We start from the raw sequence: 17,982 nt of genomic DNA on the forward strand, positions 1-17,982 counted from the left end.
GAGCTGAAATCAAGAGGCAGTTGCCTAACCGACTGAGCCACCCAGATGCCCCCATAATTTCATATTTTATTTTTTTAAATTTATTTTAAAAGATTTTATTCATTTATTCATGAGAGACACAGGGAGAGAGAGAGGCAGAGACATAGGCAGAGAGAGAAGCAGGCTCCATGCATGGAGCCTGATGTGGGACTCGATCCCGGGACTCCAGGATCACACCCTGAGCCAAAGGCAGACGCTCAACCACTGAGCCACCCAGGCGTCCCTTTAATTTCATATTTTAAAGTAAGGTTCATACTCTTAAGTAAAATATTGTCTAAAAAATTATAAGCCTCCTCTACTAAAATTTTAAACTATTCAATGGAAAATTGTTTGAGAAAAATACTGAATTTATAGAGAAAACTAGAGTAGTTCAGAACATCTGAAAATAGTTGGAGTCTTTGAAATATGGCATTCCTTTCTTTGAAAATAATAAATTGCCCAAACAAGTAAGCTTTTATTTAATATATTGAGTTCTGAGTTATATAAATATGATACACTTGAATCAAATTAAATATGAAAAAGCTCAGTTGGTTAAGCATCTGCCTTTGGCTCAAGTCATGATCCCAGGGTCCTGAGATTGGGCCCCACATTGGGCTCCCTGCTCAGCAGGTGGCCTGCTTCTCTCCTTCTGCAGCTCCCCCTGCCTGTGTTCTCTCTCTCTCTCTCAAATAAAGAAAATTCTTTAAGAAAATTAAAATAAAATATGGAGAAGCAAATATAGCTGATATCCCTGTTAAAATTGATTACTATGAATTATTGAAGCTTTTAGGTAACATTCACATTGTATCATGCAAAAGGAAGCACATGCCATAATCCATTTGTTTTAAATTAAATTTAGTAAATAAAAATATACATATACTCACATGTATAATCTTAAAAGTCTGAAGAATGAACTTCTAAAAGGCACACAGTTGGCACCTAATAAATAAATAATAAATATTCATTAAATTTGGGTGGTTTTTTTACAGCTTTATGGAGATATAAATGACAATATTATGTAAGTTTAAGGTGTACTGAGTGATGACTTGATATATGTATATATTGTAAAATAATTACCATGGTAAAACTAGTTTATACAGGCAGCCTGGGTGGCTAAGGGGTTTAGGGCTGCCTTCAACCTAGGGCGTGATCCTGGAGACCCGGGATCGAGTCCCACATCAGGCTCCCTGCATGGAGCCTGCTTCTCCCTCTGCCTGTATCTCTGCTTCTCTCTCTCTCTCTGTGTGTCTCTCACGAATAAATAAATAAAATCTTTAAAAAATAGTTTATACATCTACTATTTCACAGTTAGCTCCTGTGTGTGTGTGTGTGTGTGTGTGTGTGTGTGAATGTTTAAAATCTATTCTCCTAGCAACTTTCGGTTATACAGTACAGTGTTAACTATGGTTACCATACTATGCAATTGGTCCTGAGAACATACTCATAACTAAAAGTTTGTACTTAAAAAAAAAAAAAAAAGGTTTTATTTATTTATTTTGAGAGAAAGAGGCAGCATGAGTAGAGGGAGGGGCAGAGGCAGATGGGTAAAAAGAATCTCCAGCAGACTCCACACCGAGTCAGAGTCTGACGTGGGGCTTGATCCTACAGCCATGTGATCACAACCTGAGCTGAACACAAAAATCAGACACTTACCCGGCTGAGCCACCCAGGCGCTCCCTGAAAGTTTATACCTCTATCCAGCATCTTCCCATTTCCTTAGCCCCAGGTGTCTACTCTCTGTTTCTAGGAGTTTGGCTTTTTTAGATTCCACATGTAGGTGAGATGGTGCAGTGTTTGTGTTCTTCCGTCTAACTTACTTCACTTAGCCTGACATCCTTAAGGTTCATCCATATTGTCACATATAGCAGGATTTCCTTCTTTTTTATGGCTGAATAATTTTTCCATGTGGATCGATATTTCTGTTATCTATATTTGTATCTACATATCATTTTCTTTACCCATTTATCTGTCAACAGGCACTTAGGTTGTTGCCATGTCTTGGCTATTGTAAATAATGACACAATGATCAAGAGGGTGCAGATGTATCTTTGAAATGGAAAAGAAAACAAAGAAAAAGAAAGGCTTTATACTATAAATATGTATAGCTGCTAACTCAATAAACTTTTATTTTTCCTGACATGCATCACCAATGATATATGCGTCTTACACTTATTTCAATTTTGTTTACAGAAAACTGGGCATAAACCAGAGAGTGTGGATTTGTGTGGGGCACATATTGAATGGGCCAAGGAAAAATCAAGCAGAAAGAATGTCTTTCAGGTAAGAATGTTATATATATTAAATTTATTACTATTCTAAACCTGAGCTCTTAACATATACTTCCTTATGATCTTTTCATGTGCATGAACTGGTTGTTCGAAGGCCACTCTGAAAAACTGATTCACCTCCTTCTTGAATTTTAGTTTGTTTTGTGGCTTTTCCCTGGTTGCTATCTAAATAGAAAATATATGTTGTATGTTGATTGATTCTATACTGAAAGTCATTGAATGTTGCCTTGTATTTGATAACTGTTTGGGGTTCAAACCTAGAGCATTTGGCTTAAATAGATTTATTGTAGAACTTTCAGACATACACAAAATAACGTTTGCTAATTATGATAAACTTTTTGCATTCATTTCCATTCCTGCGCCTAGTCATAAATTACATTTACCAGTGTAACTTAGGGGGATGGAAAGAACTGAACAGCTATAGAAATTGGATATTTTTGTATTGCATAATTTAATTTTTGGGAAAAATAACTATGATGAATAATTTCAATCATATTCCATTGAATGAAAAGAACCAGATGAGATACTTGAAAGAAAGGAAATGAGAAAACTTAATATTTCATATATGATGTTACTAAAATCTCTTTGGAAATTAATAACTTTAAATTATGAGATTTATCTTTTTCTATACTTATCTGAGATTTAACTTACTTTTATATTTCCAAAGTAACCAATAACTTTCTAGGTATATTTTAGGATTTATATCATTTAGTAACCAAGGATCTAGATTATTGTAATTACTGTATTAAATGCCTTCTAAGACCATTTTGGCTCAACTGACCTTAGAAAGGTCAATTACATAAATGTATCAGTGAAAGTAATATATTGGACCTTACAGAAGTGTAGATAGGTGGCATTTCCTATCTGAACTCACACTGGGGAGAAAAAAACTGGTTTCCAGTTCTGCATTTCCCAGATGGTAATCCAGATCTACCATGTAAACTGGACCCACGTTAATGTCTCTAGAATAAGTTATTTTTCTGGTTCTACTTTTATTCTATTCAGACATTCATTTTTTATATGCTAGAGATTTCTTTTTGTCATAAGAGATTAAGAAAGGAGAAAAAAAAAACTAAATACACTTGCCTAGAAATCAAAGGACTAAATTTAGCCAAAAGTGATTAGAATCTGAATCTACAGAGTCAAGAAAAGAAAAATAAATTTTGTTTTGAAGTGAGGAACTGTAAATCAGAGATATAGCCCGTATCCTAATTTCTTACTCTTTTTGCTATTCTGCAAGAAATTAAAAAAAATTAGAGGTTATATTCCTAGTTTTAGGATAACCTAGATGATTGTTATGACTAGGTCTGAACTAGGTCGGGTGAGGTAAGTGGTGTAGTTTTATCATGTATTATGAGTTTAGCATCTTTGTCCCCATGTCATAAAATAAAGACCTTAAAATTTGACATGGACATAATTCTTGGACAACAGAAACTCTGGGAAATGGTCTAATGTAGCATTTTTGAGTTCCTTCTATTGGTCTTTTGGAAAGCTAAGAGAGATAAAAAATGAGAAGGATCGTCAAATATGTACAGTGTATACAGGACCACGGATATAGGAGAAGAATATTTATGCATAATTTTATCTTGCTTTGAACATTATATACATGGATGTATATTTAAGCTACCTGTATTGATGAAATGTAGGATAACATATAGTAATGATATGAGGTCGCTCTTTCCTGAATATGACTGACTGCTTTCTGCTATAATTTTTCCTTGTTTTTCATATTTCTGAATGTAGGTACTTCCAAAAATAGTAAACAAAACAAAACAAAACAAAACAAAACAAAACAAACAAAAAAAAACCTCACACAACTATTCTCACTTTTGATAGCTTTTTGGAGTAGCTTTGTCAGCTACTTTTGTTTGTAAGGTCCCTGAGTAGTTTGTAGGACCTCAGTGTTCTTACATCCAGCTTCACTCTTTTGGACTTGTACCCTTGTAGTTTAGAGAAACAGGAAGGCAGTGATTACAAGGATGGTGTGAATAACAAAGCTAAAAAGGATTCCAATTTCGTTTCCTGCTTCATTCTTTTTGAGGTGAATCATGTGGGTCTTTTTTTTTTTTTTTTTTTGTCATGCCGACATCTTTTCATTATTGAAACACGTGAGCTTAGGTAAAATTTACTAATATGTATCCATAGATACAGACTATGAGGGTAAACCCTTTGAGAGGAATAATATAAATAGCTTTTATAGTTCTGTTAACGAAAAAGCATAGGGAAGGATTTGCCAGAGAGCTAAATCTAGATGACTTGCATCAATATTTGATTAGATACATTAGCTGGTCTAACTCTCAAATGATCAGAATAAACATGATTATATCTCAAAAACATGATATTAAGGCATTGTTGGGTGTTTGAGTGTGTGTGTACAAGAGTTTCATTACCTAAAGAATAATGAAGTGTTTCTTCCTGACTGAAAAAGACCATCATAGCTTCAGCTGATTTGCTACATCAGAAATAGCTTTAAAATTCCAAGTTTGAATTAGGCTTGGTGTTCAATCTCAGTCTATGAATTATAGATTACAGATAGCAAATGACTATTGAGATTTTTGGTTCAAGAAAAATCAAAGAAGAGCAAAATTAGAAATACTTTAAAATTTGAAATCTGTCTTTAAAAAGTTGATGGATTAGCAATTATATGCCACATAATTACAACGTCTGTAGAGAAGTCAAATTTAACATGAAGAAGAAAACAAATAAAAAATTATGTGCCTGAAAGACTCAGAAGCACAAATCTGTGACACACAAAAGAATGGAAGGATTTCATTTGTCTGGTACATTTCTGTATGCCATTGGACATTTAAGTTGTTCATTTTCTTTTTGTATTAAAAGCCAAATTTCCTTCATAGTCAAAGTCTTACTAAACTCTTGATGTAGATTCAATCTTATTTGATGGGTATATGGTAACATAACAGTGTTATGCTACACATGATCAAGTGTTAGGTTTGGTATTCAACAACTCTCAGTAGATCAGAATGATGCTCACCGACGGAGTTCAGGAACACCTGCCTCACCTGGGTGGCTTGGTGGTTGAGCATCTGTCTTTGGCTCAGGTCGTGATCCCAGGACCCTGGGATCGAGTCCCACATCGGGCCCCCTGCATGGAGCCTGCTTCTCCCTCTGCCTGTGTCTCTGCCTCTCTCTCTGTGTCTCTCATGTATAAATAAATAAAATCTTTGAAAACCAAAAAAAATGAAACAAAAAGAACACCTGCCTATTTTATACAAGAATACTCTTTGGCCTAATTGGTACTTCTTAATAATATATGATACACTTAAAGAAATCATTAGCAGCTTCTATAATAAAGTACATATAGACAAGTCATAATATGTGTTTCAGACGCATAAATGCGATGCAATGTGTGGAATTCCACGTACATACCCACATCTGATAGCTCGCTTTAGGAAATCGAATGACCATCTCCACACACGTACACACTGACACGGAAAGACGTTTTGTACTTATAAAAGGTCCTGCAAATTCTAAGTTATATCAGTAAATGTTCATTGCTGCTAACTTTCGTTTAATTCTGCATTTAGCAGAATTGTCAAGGCCCATCACAAGTTTGATGTAGCTTGAGAAAGCATTTAGCAACCGAGTGATTTGTAATGAACTGTGGTACAAGTTTTCTTAGTTAACTTAAGAGCAGCTCTAGGTCTTCATCAGGGAAAGAGTGAATAAAAAGATTTATGTTCAAATCACATGTTTTAAGCATTCCTGCTAAGTGCTAGTTTGCTCTTTGGTGTTTCGCCTGAAATTTAAAGCACTGAGGATTAAAAGGATTACAACATAATCTTAAATAATCCTAAATGTCATTTACAGAGAGATAGTTGTAATAACTAAATAAAACCGTGTTAAAGGGTGGCAGTATTGTCAGGCGGCATCTGTGACATGTGCGATGCTCGGTCACCTTCTTCTCTTTCCTCTCCGATCCAGCATCACATTTACAAAGCGTTTCAGTGGCAAGTTCAACTGAGAGAATGGCTGCAAGGGAGTTTGAAACAATAAGTAATTTTTTTAAACCATAAATATCTTCCTGTTTCAAAGTTGAAGGAAAATTTTCACTCGTGGATCCTTCCCTCCTTTGAGCATAAGGTTCTCCTGGAGTTAAACATTTTTGAAAATCAGGAGAAGGAGGTTCATGGCACAGCTGTCACATCCATAGATGCTACTACATCTCTAAAACATTGACCGCTTCCAAGGAGTTCCCCCTTTTTATTTTATTTTATTTATTTATTTACTTACTTACTTATTTTAGTTCCCCCTTTTTAAATAGAGGATGGTCCCAAGCCCTGTAACTTATTCCAGGCCCTTTAGTTTAGCACATACATATATTTTTTTTTTACTCTTGTCGTGTAAATTAGTTTTGTCTTCTCACAGAGAACGCAAAGAAAGAGGCTCTATGGCATACTGCTTTATATTTCTTAAACCAGAGGATTGGACTCCTTTCAATTCATTTCATTGGTTATTGGTAAGGCTAGATTGGGATTCGTTTAGCTAAAATAAAAGAATTCACTATCAAAAAAGCTCAGGAGATTGTGTCCATGATATAGTCTCTATACTCCAAAGATGATTTCTAGAATGTCTACTCTATTCCCTTCTGTAAATAGGGGTAAGAAACATGCTGTTTCCTTGATCCTTTTCATTATAACCTATATGACAATAGATGATTATTTATTTAAGATAATGAAATCATTTATACCCTAACGGTTTACTTTTCTCACAGCCAGAGAGTGACTGGCCTCATTTTTCCTGGGTTTCCTTTAAAAGAAAACAAAATTTTACCCATGAACATGCAGCAGAATCATTTATAAGTTATGTGCCTCAAATAAGATAATTCTGCTATTAATGAATTATGGCTGATTAGAACTACATCCATTGCCTGCTTGAAAGGCAGAAAAAAAAATTGAATGACTTAACAAGATGAAGGTCTGTTTTCTTTCCCTGGTACCAGTTTACAACCTCGACAAAAATCATGGCTGAATTTCCTGGATTTGAGATTCCTTTTTTAGTATGTAAATATGTCTCAGGGAAACAGGTTCTGACCCTAAAAGTAAAGTACATCTCAGAATAGATTTATCATTACTTGTATTACTTCTCTGACTTTTGGGGTCTTCTGGCTATAATGTCTATTAAGCATATTCATGTGATATTTTCCATGGATATGCTCTACATTTAAACATAATTTGATTGCTCATCCTGATCTGAATATGTCTTAGCTTAAAATGTTTAAGTACTTCTTAAGTTTATTAATGCGAAGATAATTTAATAACATCTTGGAGAATGTCCTTTTAAGCCAAAAGGGAAACTACTGGTATTTTGCTTTTATCCATTTCCTTCTGTTAAAAGTGGTGGGTTTAAAATAAATCTGAGCTTTTACCAATTTTCTCTTTCATTCTTCAATGCTTGTAGTTAGACTAAATGCAAAAGGATGATTTTTCCACATTCATATATGCATTAGATTTCGAGTAAAGCTGGTTTCACTTTAGAGAATTACTCACAGTATCTTAAAAGGCATGGCATTAAAAATAAACCAGAGTAAGAGCAGCATTAATGTCTAATACAGTTGTTTTTTGCTTTCTAGCTTGTCCCTAATCATTTTATCTACCTATTAGATATTCATCTATCATTCAGAAGGTGCAGTGGAAAGAGCACAAGAGTCTGGGGACGTGTATTCCAGTTTTGGCTATATCAGTTGTAACTAGACGTAAAACCCAAGGCAGGACTCCTCCTCTGACTTAGAATTTTTCACACCAAGGAAATAAGAGATAACAGTCCTTCCGTCACCTGTCTCCCATCTGTGTTGATGTTGAAATGAGGCAATCTGTATTTGAAGGCAACTCCAAGAGGCCTATTTTAATATACATGCAAACAAGTATTATTATTCACCCATTAACCCTGTCATCTCACAAAGCTTTGAGGAACATTCCAGATGTGGACTTTGGAAAGATCTGGAGAGGAGAGATCGCACAATTCAGGGTTTCTGTTCCTCTCCTATTCTCCTAATACCGCCTTGTGAACTTAACCAATAGGTGAAGAGTTAATACCCTGAGTGAAAATCATTTTATTTATTTTGAAACTAAGAATATGTGTCCTCAAACCGTACTGAAATAATTTTGAATATTCTATTTTTATAAATAAATAGTGTAATTAATGTAATATCTAAGCAATATACGTTAATTAATTCATGTCTTATCCCAGCAAATACTTTAAGACAAGCATTGTGCCCCCAACGGCTCTACTGAGCTATTGATAGCAACTTGCAAAAGAAGACCTAGAGACAAGGGCAGCAACCCTGCTCAAAAAATGAAAGAGAGACTATGGTAACTCTGAGATAGTGGGACAATACTGATTTTCTTACTGAAGGGAAAGAGATATGATTATTTTTATGATTTTGCCTTCAATTTTGCCAGTGGGATTGCACAGAAGGCTTTTGATGAATGGAGTGATATAATTTTATAACTGAGGCTTTGATTTAGGAATATTAATGTCAGGGGTGTCTAAGATTTACAGCAAAGGAAAGAGCCTGGGGGCGGGAAATAAAGTTGACTGTAAGGATCTAAGATGAGACTTAAGGAACATGTGAGCTTGACTGATGAAAGGAAAAGCAGAAACAGGTTGATAGGTGGAGAGTACACCCTTCAAGGGAAGAACATGGCTGTTTGTTCAGACCACGTGACTTGGGGACTACTGGCCTTTTGAAGGTTCCAATTTTGAGGAATAAAGCTCTCTTAAAAAAAGATAGTCTCAAGTATAGAATTAAGATACTGAGAAATTGAGTATATTACTAGAGAAAACAATAACAAGGGTATGATGATCCCATGAAGCTTTGTAGTCTATGAGGACATTTACTGATTTGTACAGCTACCTTATCCCACTTGCTACCGAAGGGCATAATGCGATCCTGTGGTACTCATTTCCTTTTTAGCTCTTATCACAGCAGAATGCAACAGGATGACAGTAAAGATTGACAGTAGCTGCATTAGTAAATTTTAGTACCACATTAGCCAAAAGAACCAAGATTTTAAGATTCCAAAATAAAATAAATCAAAATTCATAGAAAAGAAAGCAAGAAAATGTCAACTTGGTTTCTTATACTTCTAACATTTTAGTGGAAGAATGGAGGCATGTGACCTAATGAGCTGAGATCAGTGATGAGCTCACTTCCCATTGTCCCCTAGAGCTGCTGACTCTATCTGCTCAAAGATAAGAGCTGTGCATTTGGAATACATTTTGGATTTTGATCTGACACAAGGCTAAATTCAACATGCTGTTCTTCCTTTGTTGACATGATGTAAACCCCTCCTTTCACGGAACATACGCTGTTCCTTGAAGCGTCGGTGGGACTGGTGTGATGGTCGCTGCACCACACGTGGGCTGACAGCGCAGTTCTTTGCATCCATGGAAGCAGAGTGAGGTTAATTGAGCTACATAGGCTCCAACCTGGGACTTCAGGCCATGCATACCCACCTGAGCAAAAGCAACCACAGCCAGCTGGGGATTTCATGAGCTCCAAGTAGAATCACCAAGGGTAATGGTTTTTCCACTTATGACTTTCATCTTGCAAAATCCAGAAGATATTACACGGACACTGGCAAGAGAACATTCAGGCCACTGGATCCCTTTTTCATGTAGGTTTCAAAACTCTTATTTTGTATTTTTAAAAGGGAGCAGCCACATTTATTTCATGCTGAGTATCTTTTTTTTTTTTTTTTAAATAGCAAACAAGCTTCTTCCAGAAAAAGGAATGATTTAATCCCTAAAGCTGGTACATAATAGATGGGGCCAGTAAAATGGTATCACATTTTACAGCTTGTCCATAAGGATGACACAGGGTAAAATAAAACTGAGTACTTTTGGATAGCATAGGATCACTGACAGATAAATAGCCAATGCCATTCAGTTTTTAGAAACATAAGGTAATGAGGCTGGATCTGAAGGCAAGAGAAGAAATATATATATATTCACAGTGTTTATATGTCACAAGCCACTGAGCAGGAGAAAAATCTGGGCAGTGGTGAGCAAAACTCTCAAACCTCAGAGCAGTGTTTAAAGGAGGAGAAGAAAATAACAAAGCAAGCATCCATAAACAAAGGTTTGAAATGAACACAAGGGCGGGGGCGGGGGTAGGGGGACAACTAAGTTGAAGATGAAAGGGAAATGCCAGCGCTCCTACAGAATTGGAGATGCCACTTGTAGAATCTATGCATAGACTCTCTCAATATATGAGTGAAATATGTTACTAAAAATTTGGTGGAAAATAAATATTCAAGAGCAAAAATATAAAACAGTGCAGAAGAGTGAAAGATTCTTGGTATTTGAAGGAGAGAGGAGGCTGCTCTAAATTTTATCTCAACAAAACAGGATGTTGAGAGATGACCTAAGTGAAACAATGAAATAAAATGCCTGATGTTGGGGAGAAGTCAGGAAGGGGGAGCTGTTTGAACTGTTTTCAGAGAGCAGATCAGATAATGACCAAGAAAGGAACATTCACATCAAGGGTTTAGATGGATTTCTGTTTTAGAAGAGCGCTATTAGGTTCTTGGCTTTAGTCCCACCAATTTGCCTAACATTTTATTTCCAGCACTGGGGAAAATTCTACCAATCTGACTTCCTTGGTGAACGTGTGCAAACCAAAAACTTTAGCGGCAAAAATTAACAAATTGCTGCAAACTGCTCCAAAAGGGAAAGGAACAGGGATAGGGGAGGTGGCCTTAGACTCGATAGTTTTTGAGTTTCTTCTTTTAACTCGAATTTAAGCAATGCTTCATTTTTCAATGTTCAAACACCCATCATCGAGTAGAAGACAAGCTTCTGATATTCGAGATCTGTGGTAGATCTGAAATCAATTCGTAGAAAAGGAGGTTATGAACACACTCTTTTGATCTGTAGGATGTACCAATGAGGGCGGCAGGAAATTATGTGAAACCCTTCTCTTTTGACAGCTACACTGGAACATTTACAACCACAGATGTTATTTGTCCATCAGAAAGGAAAATATTTGTTTCAAGCCACAGGCATTTTCTACCACAGTATCAAAATGAAATTCAACAGCACTTTGATGTTTGATGTGTAAGAAAATAAATATTTGGGGGGACCCAAATACTAGGAAGCAATAGACCCCACAAAATATAACCAGGGACATGAAAAAAATGGCTGGCTTCGTTATGAACAAATCTGTCCTTTTCCTAAAGTAAGGATTGTTCTATTATTAACACAGGGAATCTTAGATGGACTGCGCAGGATGCTGCATTATTCATAAAAGCATTGCTGCCATCTGGTGGCTAGTTGGTGCTTCAGCACTGACTTCCCTGGTTTGATTTTTGGCTCCGTGCTCTGGCGAGGTATTCAAAGGAGGCCTTTCTTTATGTGGCAAAACATAAACGTGAAATCCCCTGTCCCTAAATGTCACTCATCCGATGGCAGTCCTTTCTCTCTGTCATAGAATGAGGGATTCAAGGGAGGCAATGACACACGTGTGTATCTTTTGTCCTGCCCATAAAAGTATTTCAGTATATGGCTTATCTAAGGCATTTACTCTTGGCTGTTATTGACTGATTAACGTTATAGACACTCATTTCTGTTTGCAAAGAAACATGTAGTCAAATATTAGGAAGATGTCGTAGATCTAAAGATATGCTGTGTTGCTTAAATAAGAATATACAAGGGATGCTATAAATTCCTTATCAGGAGCCCAGCATGAATTTGTTGTTGTTGTTGTTGTTACCACTCACTGAGTTTGATCTGGGAAATAACATAATTTACAATGTTGAAAGAGCAAAAAATGTATAGGACTTTATAAAACTCGTGATTTCTTTCCATTCAACTGTTATGTTAAAGAAATCTGATTAATTGTTAATGACTTAAGAGACTTATGAATTCATCTCTCTTCATGGATTTACAAATTAAATGGCAAATGTTTTTCAGCCGAAGTGCGCGCTTTATCGAAAACAAAATAGTTAAGAGGTAATCTAAGAATTGTCGCTATTTCTCGAGCATCGCTGCCTTAACGCATTCTGAATCAGAAACAATTATCTTTGCAATTTTAGTGTGTATTTTAAGTTTCTAATAACTGTGGGATGTCCCCTTATACATAGTGAAAATCCTCATCCTTAAAGTGGATATTTATACGGATCACAGGTCTCTGAAGAGTATAGGAGATAATGAGTTAAAATTGCCCCAAAAGGAAAGTTGAAGTTTAATCCCAGATACTCAGGGGTGATATTTAATAGTTAATACTCAGTTTCTAGTGGATATTTGCCTGTATCATCAATCCCCTTAGGACTCAGTAAAAGTCAGATAACAAAGAGCTATTGCACTAAATTTAGAGAATTGTAATATTGAATGAATATTACCCTGTGCAAGAAAACTGGTAAATGCCTATTTTTAACATTAGTCTGTGGGTTTTATTTTAAGTTTCTCGGTTAAGATTTTCACTGTGAATGCATACTTGGTATTACCCTTGTTACTAGCTTCTTTTGCCACTTAAAATGTTTCCTTCCTCGCAACATTTCATTTGACTCATGGAAGAACATTGCTCATCTTTCCTGGGAAGATTGCTCAATTCCCCACCCTTGCTCTGTCTCTATTTAGGAAGAGGGTTAAAAAAACAAAACAAAACAAAAAAACCCAACCACAATAACACCTTACGAAGAGAGTAAAATCAATAATGATTATGCCCCTGTCCCTTTCATCTCTAAGTGTAAAATTTCTAGTAAACTCTTCTCCTAATCATCTTGCACACACCCCTAGGGTGCTTTCTAATGGCTCCATAATAGAGATAGTACTTTTGGTCGGGATGCCTCGGGTTGTATTCATAAGGTGCTAATATTTGTTGTGGTAACATTTACTTTTTGACGGCTTTTACAGCTACTTAACACTAAAGTCCTTTTTAGTCAGGAGGATCATTCCTGTAATGAATGATGTCACCTTAAATCCTTTAGTATGTAATTGCTAGATGTTACATTTTATAGCAGGGCATTTGATGGTGTATTTGTTTATGCTAGATTTTATGACAGTGACAGCTGTATCTCAGTAGAGGAGTGATCCTTTCCTTTCAGGGGAAGCTAGTTTTGAAATAGTTTTGCCATATATGCCCTCTGGTTGGGGTAGGTTCCCTTTGACACTAGGAATTGTGCTGCAACCAGTTTGTATAGGAGGTAATCCCAGAAAGCAAGAATTAGTACTGGCAAGAGTGAAATGGAGAAAGAAGAAAAGACGATGCAGATCCATTATCAAGTCGATCACAGAGTGGCTGGGATGCTTGTCAGAATTTTCCACCCAAGGATTGACAAGATGAAGCATTTATCCATCAGCTTCTCACCTCTTTGGTTATAGTTGGCTGTGGAATGGGACAATGTCTTTAAATCTACTTGACTTTTAGGCTGCACACATATGGGTGTTCCCAGAAGGCTCCTCAGGTGTCCCACTCCATGGACTCTGAATATCCATGGCAGAAAGTGCAAGATACATGGCGATGCTTGAGGCAGGATGCAGTCAGTACAAAGGGATTTGAAGCTCACACAGAATTGTTTATACCAGCTGCAGCTGGAGTCTTAGTAAAGGCAAGAGGAAAAAAAAATAATAATAATAAAATAAAATAAAAAAAAAAAGGCAAGAGGATGTGAGGCAGGACACAAGAAGTTTCTGATACAACCCTCCTTGCAATACTCAAACTGACTTGTGCCCCATTTTAAGTCTCCTCCGTTGCAGGGTCTTCAAGATGGTGCCTTGGCTCCATCTCTACAAGAAAGCTGATAAAAAAAAAAAAAATGGTTAGTGGAAAAACTACATTCTTCTACTGCAACTGTGTCTGAGGCCATATTTGATATTTATCATCCACCTTCTCCACCACTCATTCTCAGTATTAGTCAGGTCTGTAAGTTGTGTTTGCCTCATGAGGTAAATTAGACCTTCATACCTGACAGCCTTGAATTCTTAATTTTTTTGGCATCACCGTGCTTTGTTCAAGTACACTTAAAAGTCCACTGCTTTCACTAGGCATGGAAGCACCTAGGGACAAATCAGCGAATCTCCAGAGTTCCTGAATCATTCCTCCTGACCCCATTGCACACAGGCTGCTTGACCTCCTCATTATAATTAGGGCCAATTATCCCTGAGTAGAGCAGCTATTTGGTTTGCCTGCTGGCCAACCTCTTTAGTATCCATAGTTACCAAGCAGTGGCCATAGCTTTAATTTCCGTGATTCTACTCCAAATCCTTGCTAGCAGCACATCTATTTCCCAACCCAAGGACAAGAATTTTTAACCCAGCCCAAATTGAAAAACCTAGAAGCGTAGATGCTGCAAATGGGTTACTGACAGGAGCATCTCCTACTTCTACCTCTTCGTCCTTAAATCCATGCATTCTGGCTACTGGGGACACGGGGACATGTTTCAGACATCAATTCAGGTATATACTGCTCTTGGGATATGACACCCCAATCAAACAGGGTCTTTCCCCCAAGCTACTATCTTAACTGGAGTCATTCCATTATTTTATTAGGTTGATGACTTCTATTAAGGTATTATTTACTAAGACCGGTGGATCCCATGATCTTATGGCCAGCATTGTACTTGCTTCATTTCCTTGGTTTGGGACAATGCTGTGAGTGGTCCTCCGTTGCAAAGCTGGGCATTCTTTAAACTACGGAATGGTGGAGCAAGCAGAGGCATCATAGGCAGAGAGGGTAAACCCATATCCAGAGCTGATGTCAGTTCCAGTGATAATGAATCACTGTTCCCTGAAGGATGGAAAGGGTCTGTTAGTCAATTTGCCTTTAGGTGCCTGGCTGGTCTCCTTAAAGGGCCTCAGTGCCTACCTCTGTTGCTGGAGGACCGAGCAATCAGTGGCAGTAGGAGTTACATCAGTATTGGTAAAAGAGAGGCATTTTGTTGGATGTGTGCATAGTCTCTATCCCTGCCACCATGGATGCTCCACTCACGAGCCTCTTTTGCAAGTTCTGAGTGGCTAAAGACAGAGGTTAGAGGACTTTGATTAAATCGTCCAGTACACTGGCTTACTCTTTGGCAGACATTAAGACATTGAGATGAAACACAAAAATCTGCATGCTCTGTGCTGACTCCCATTTGCTACCACTTCGTGGTCTCCAGTCTTCCAGATTGTCTCCTCCTAGGCCTCTGACCAGCTAGCAAAACCATTCTCCACTTTCTAGAAATGAGTCTATATCCTTACCTCATGCTACCGTACTCTCTACAACTCCAGTCTCTTGCTTCTCTATGTCCTCCTGAGGATTTCTCTTCACCACTGTCCTACAGGGTGACCCCAGGGTGGGTCTTCAGTGTACCTACAGTTCATTTTCTGGTGCTCACCAGCATATTTGAGCCATCCATGAAGTGTTTTTAATCTTTCATCAGCTGGCTTTGAAGAATCCCCATGAGGCCACAGATGCAATCTCAGGGAAAGGCCCTGGTAAGACAGTAATAGAAAAAATAGAAATTTCAACCATATATTCATGGAACTTACTTAGGCACCCTGGAGCTGCTTGGACCAAATTCTGAATACAGCATTTCCATCCATGGGTTGCTGCCCAAAATTACATCTCTGTGGATTTGGCATTACCCAGCTCATCATGGGAAACTGAGGTTACATAGTCACTTGATGTACTATGATAAGGTACTCAGTCTCTATTCTGACCCGATAATAGTCCAGGAGCAACTTGTCAATGGTGATGAGTTTTGGGACCTTTGATGTGAAGCTTGTATTTTACCCTGCCACAAATTCCATAACAACATTATACTCTACTTCCTCATTGACTTTTCTCTCATAAGGACCTGAGTCAAGAAGCTTGCACCATAGCTTGGACTTGCTGCAGGCACTGTTAGGTTACGGATTACCACCCTAGTATATGAAAGGCATCCAGAAATAGGCCTATTTCCCGGTATAGTGTAATAGGTGGTGTAATCTGGTAATGCAGAGCCAGGACTTGTGGTTGCATTATAATAAGAGAATATCTGCGTGCAACCAAGATTCTTGATTATAAGCAAATAAATACTTGTGTTAAGCCATTAAGTTTTGGCCTAGTTTGTTACAGAGCAATAGCTGATTGATATAAATAATATGTCTACAAATAAAATTCGGTAGCTTGATATTCATGAAAAATGATGACAGATTTAAAAGCAAATTACAACCTGTACAAAAGGCCTTTTAAAGGTTATGGAGCCATCGTTCATGATTGTTCATGGTGTCAGTGTCTAATAATTAATTACCAAGCACTGGCTTCTTACAGGGTTGTAGAGCAAATGCAGGTAGTGGCATTTTATCTAGTCATGTGTCTTTTCTATTACACAGTTTGTTTATAGAAATAGATGCCTAACAAAGTTAACTTCCAGGAAAGATGCCAGGTTACACAGAACCATACCAGAGTCTTAGAATCACTTTGGGCTTTCACCCAAAGTTTTTGCAACATTAGGTGGAGGCAACATAATTTGGCTTGAAAAGTTACAAGGGAAAAAATGACAGCAAATGCTCATGGAACAGCATGTTCAGAGTCTTCAAGATAGTATCTTTCTTGGCTTCTTAAAAATCAGGGAGTTTTTATGTCTATACTATTTTTTAAAACAGTCTGGACCAACAGGATCCAGGGTTGTCACAGGTCATTGTTAGGCCAGCAACCACCGAGGTTCTAACCTAAAAACTGAGTTGTAAGACAAGAGCAGATAGAGCTACAGTTGGGAAATCTAAATATAGCCAAAAAGTTTTGGCACTTCAAGACTTTCTGGGAGAAAGAAAAGAAATTTGATTTCTGTGCTGCTGATGGAAAAGCTCTCAAATGACCTAAGAAAATTATACTTGTCATATTTTCATTGCAAATGATATTTTTTTATTTGTTCCTAAAAGTTGAAAATGACCCTCCATGTTAGAAACAATTAGTTAAGAAAAACATAAAGGCTACATTACTTTGGATTTTGGAATTAAATATTCTAGCAATTTCTTTAATCTTGAAAAATGTCCATATGGAAAGTGCTGTTATTATTCCTGAAAATTTTCAGAAGAGATTTATTTATGTAAGGTAAATACATGATTCCGATAATTGCCTTCATCAATATAATTTTTAGTTTCTTTATTTCTTCCCAAACTGTGTTTATTTCAAATATGTTTATTTCAAAAATGTTTAATATATTTAAAGCATTGATTTCTTTCTGGAGTTTAATATAATTAAATCCAAAGACAAGCATAGTATATTCATATTAAAGCTGCGTGATACTATGACTATTCTGTCCTGGATTAAAATTTATTTGAATTATTTAATTAGATTAAATTTTAAAATTTCAATCAAGTTTATTATTTCTAAATCTGTGTTAGGTTAAATTCAGGAACAGAAACTGATGAAAAACAGGAGATAAAATTATTCAGTTACATCAAAGCCTAGGTTTTAAATGATACTTTTATCAGAGTTATTTTAGAAGTTGTGTGTTCAGTTATTACTTTTTCACAGTATTGAGTAGAACTCCAGAATCTTGGAAAAAGTCAGTTTTCAAAAATGTCTAATTTATGTTTAAGACATTGAATAACACTCCACTATTTCCCATTTATTCCTATTATGTCCCTTGTTTCACAGTTTATTTTATTTTATTTTATTTTATTCACAGTTTATTTTAAATCAATTTTCCCACCCCATATAAAATGCCTTTTGATAACACATGTTACT

At 36.7% G+C, this 17,982-nt stretch overlaps 1 protein-coding gene across 2 annotated transcripts in view; it reads left to right on the forward strand.

Annotated features, from left to right (window-relative positions):
• Positions 1–17,982, forward strand: part of ARHGAP15 (Rho GTPase activating protein 15) — a 609,765-nt gene that overhangs the window by 124,548 nt on the left and 467,235 nt on the right. For both annotated transcript variants that reach the window (XM_038565114.1, XM_038565115.1), the window contains one exon: positions 2,209–2,298. In XM_038565114.1, the coding sequence (XP_038421042.1) occupies positions 2,209–2,298 (90 nt within the window). The remainder of the gene's footprint in view (positions 1–2,208; positions 2,299–17,982) is intronic.

Source organism: Canis lupus, chromosome 19 (assembly GCF_011100685.1).
Source record: "Canis lupus familiaris isolate Mischka breed German Shepherd chromosome 19, alternate assembly UU_Cfam_GSD_1.0, whole genome shotgun sequence".
NCBI lineage: Eukaryota > Metazoa > Chordata > Mammalia > Carnivora > Canidae > Canis > Canis lupus.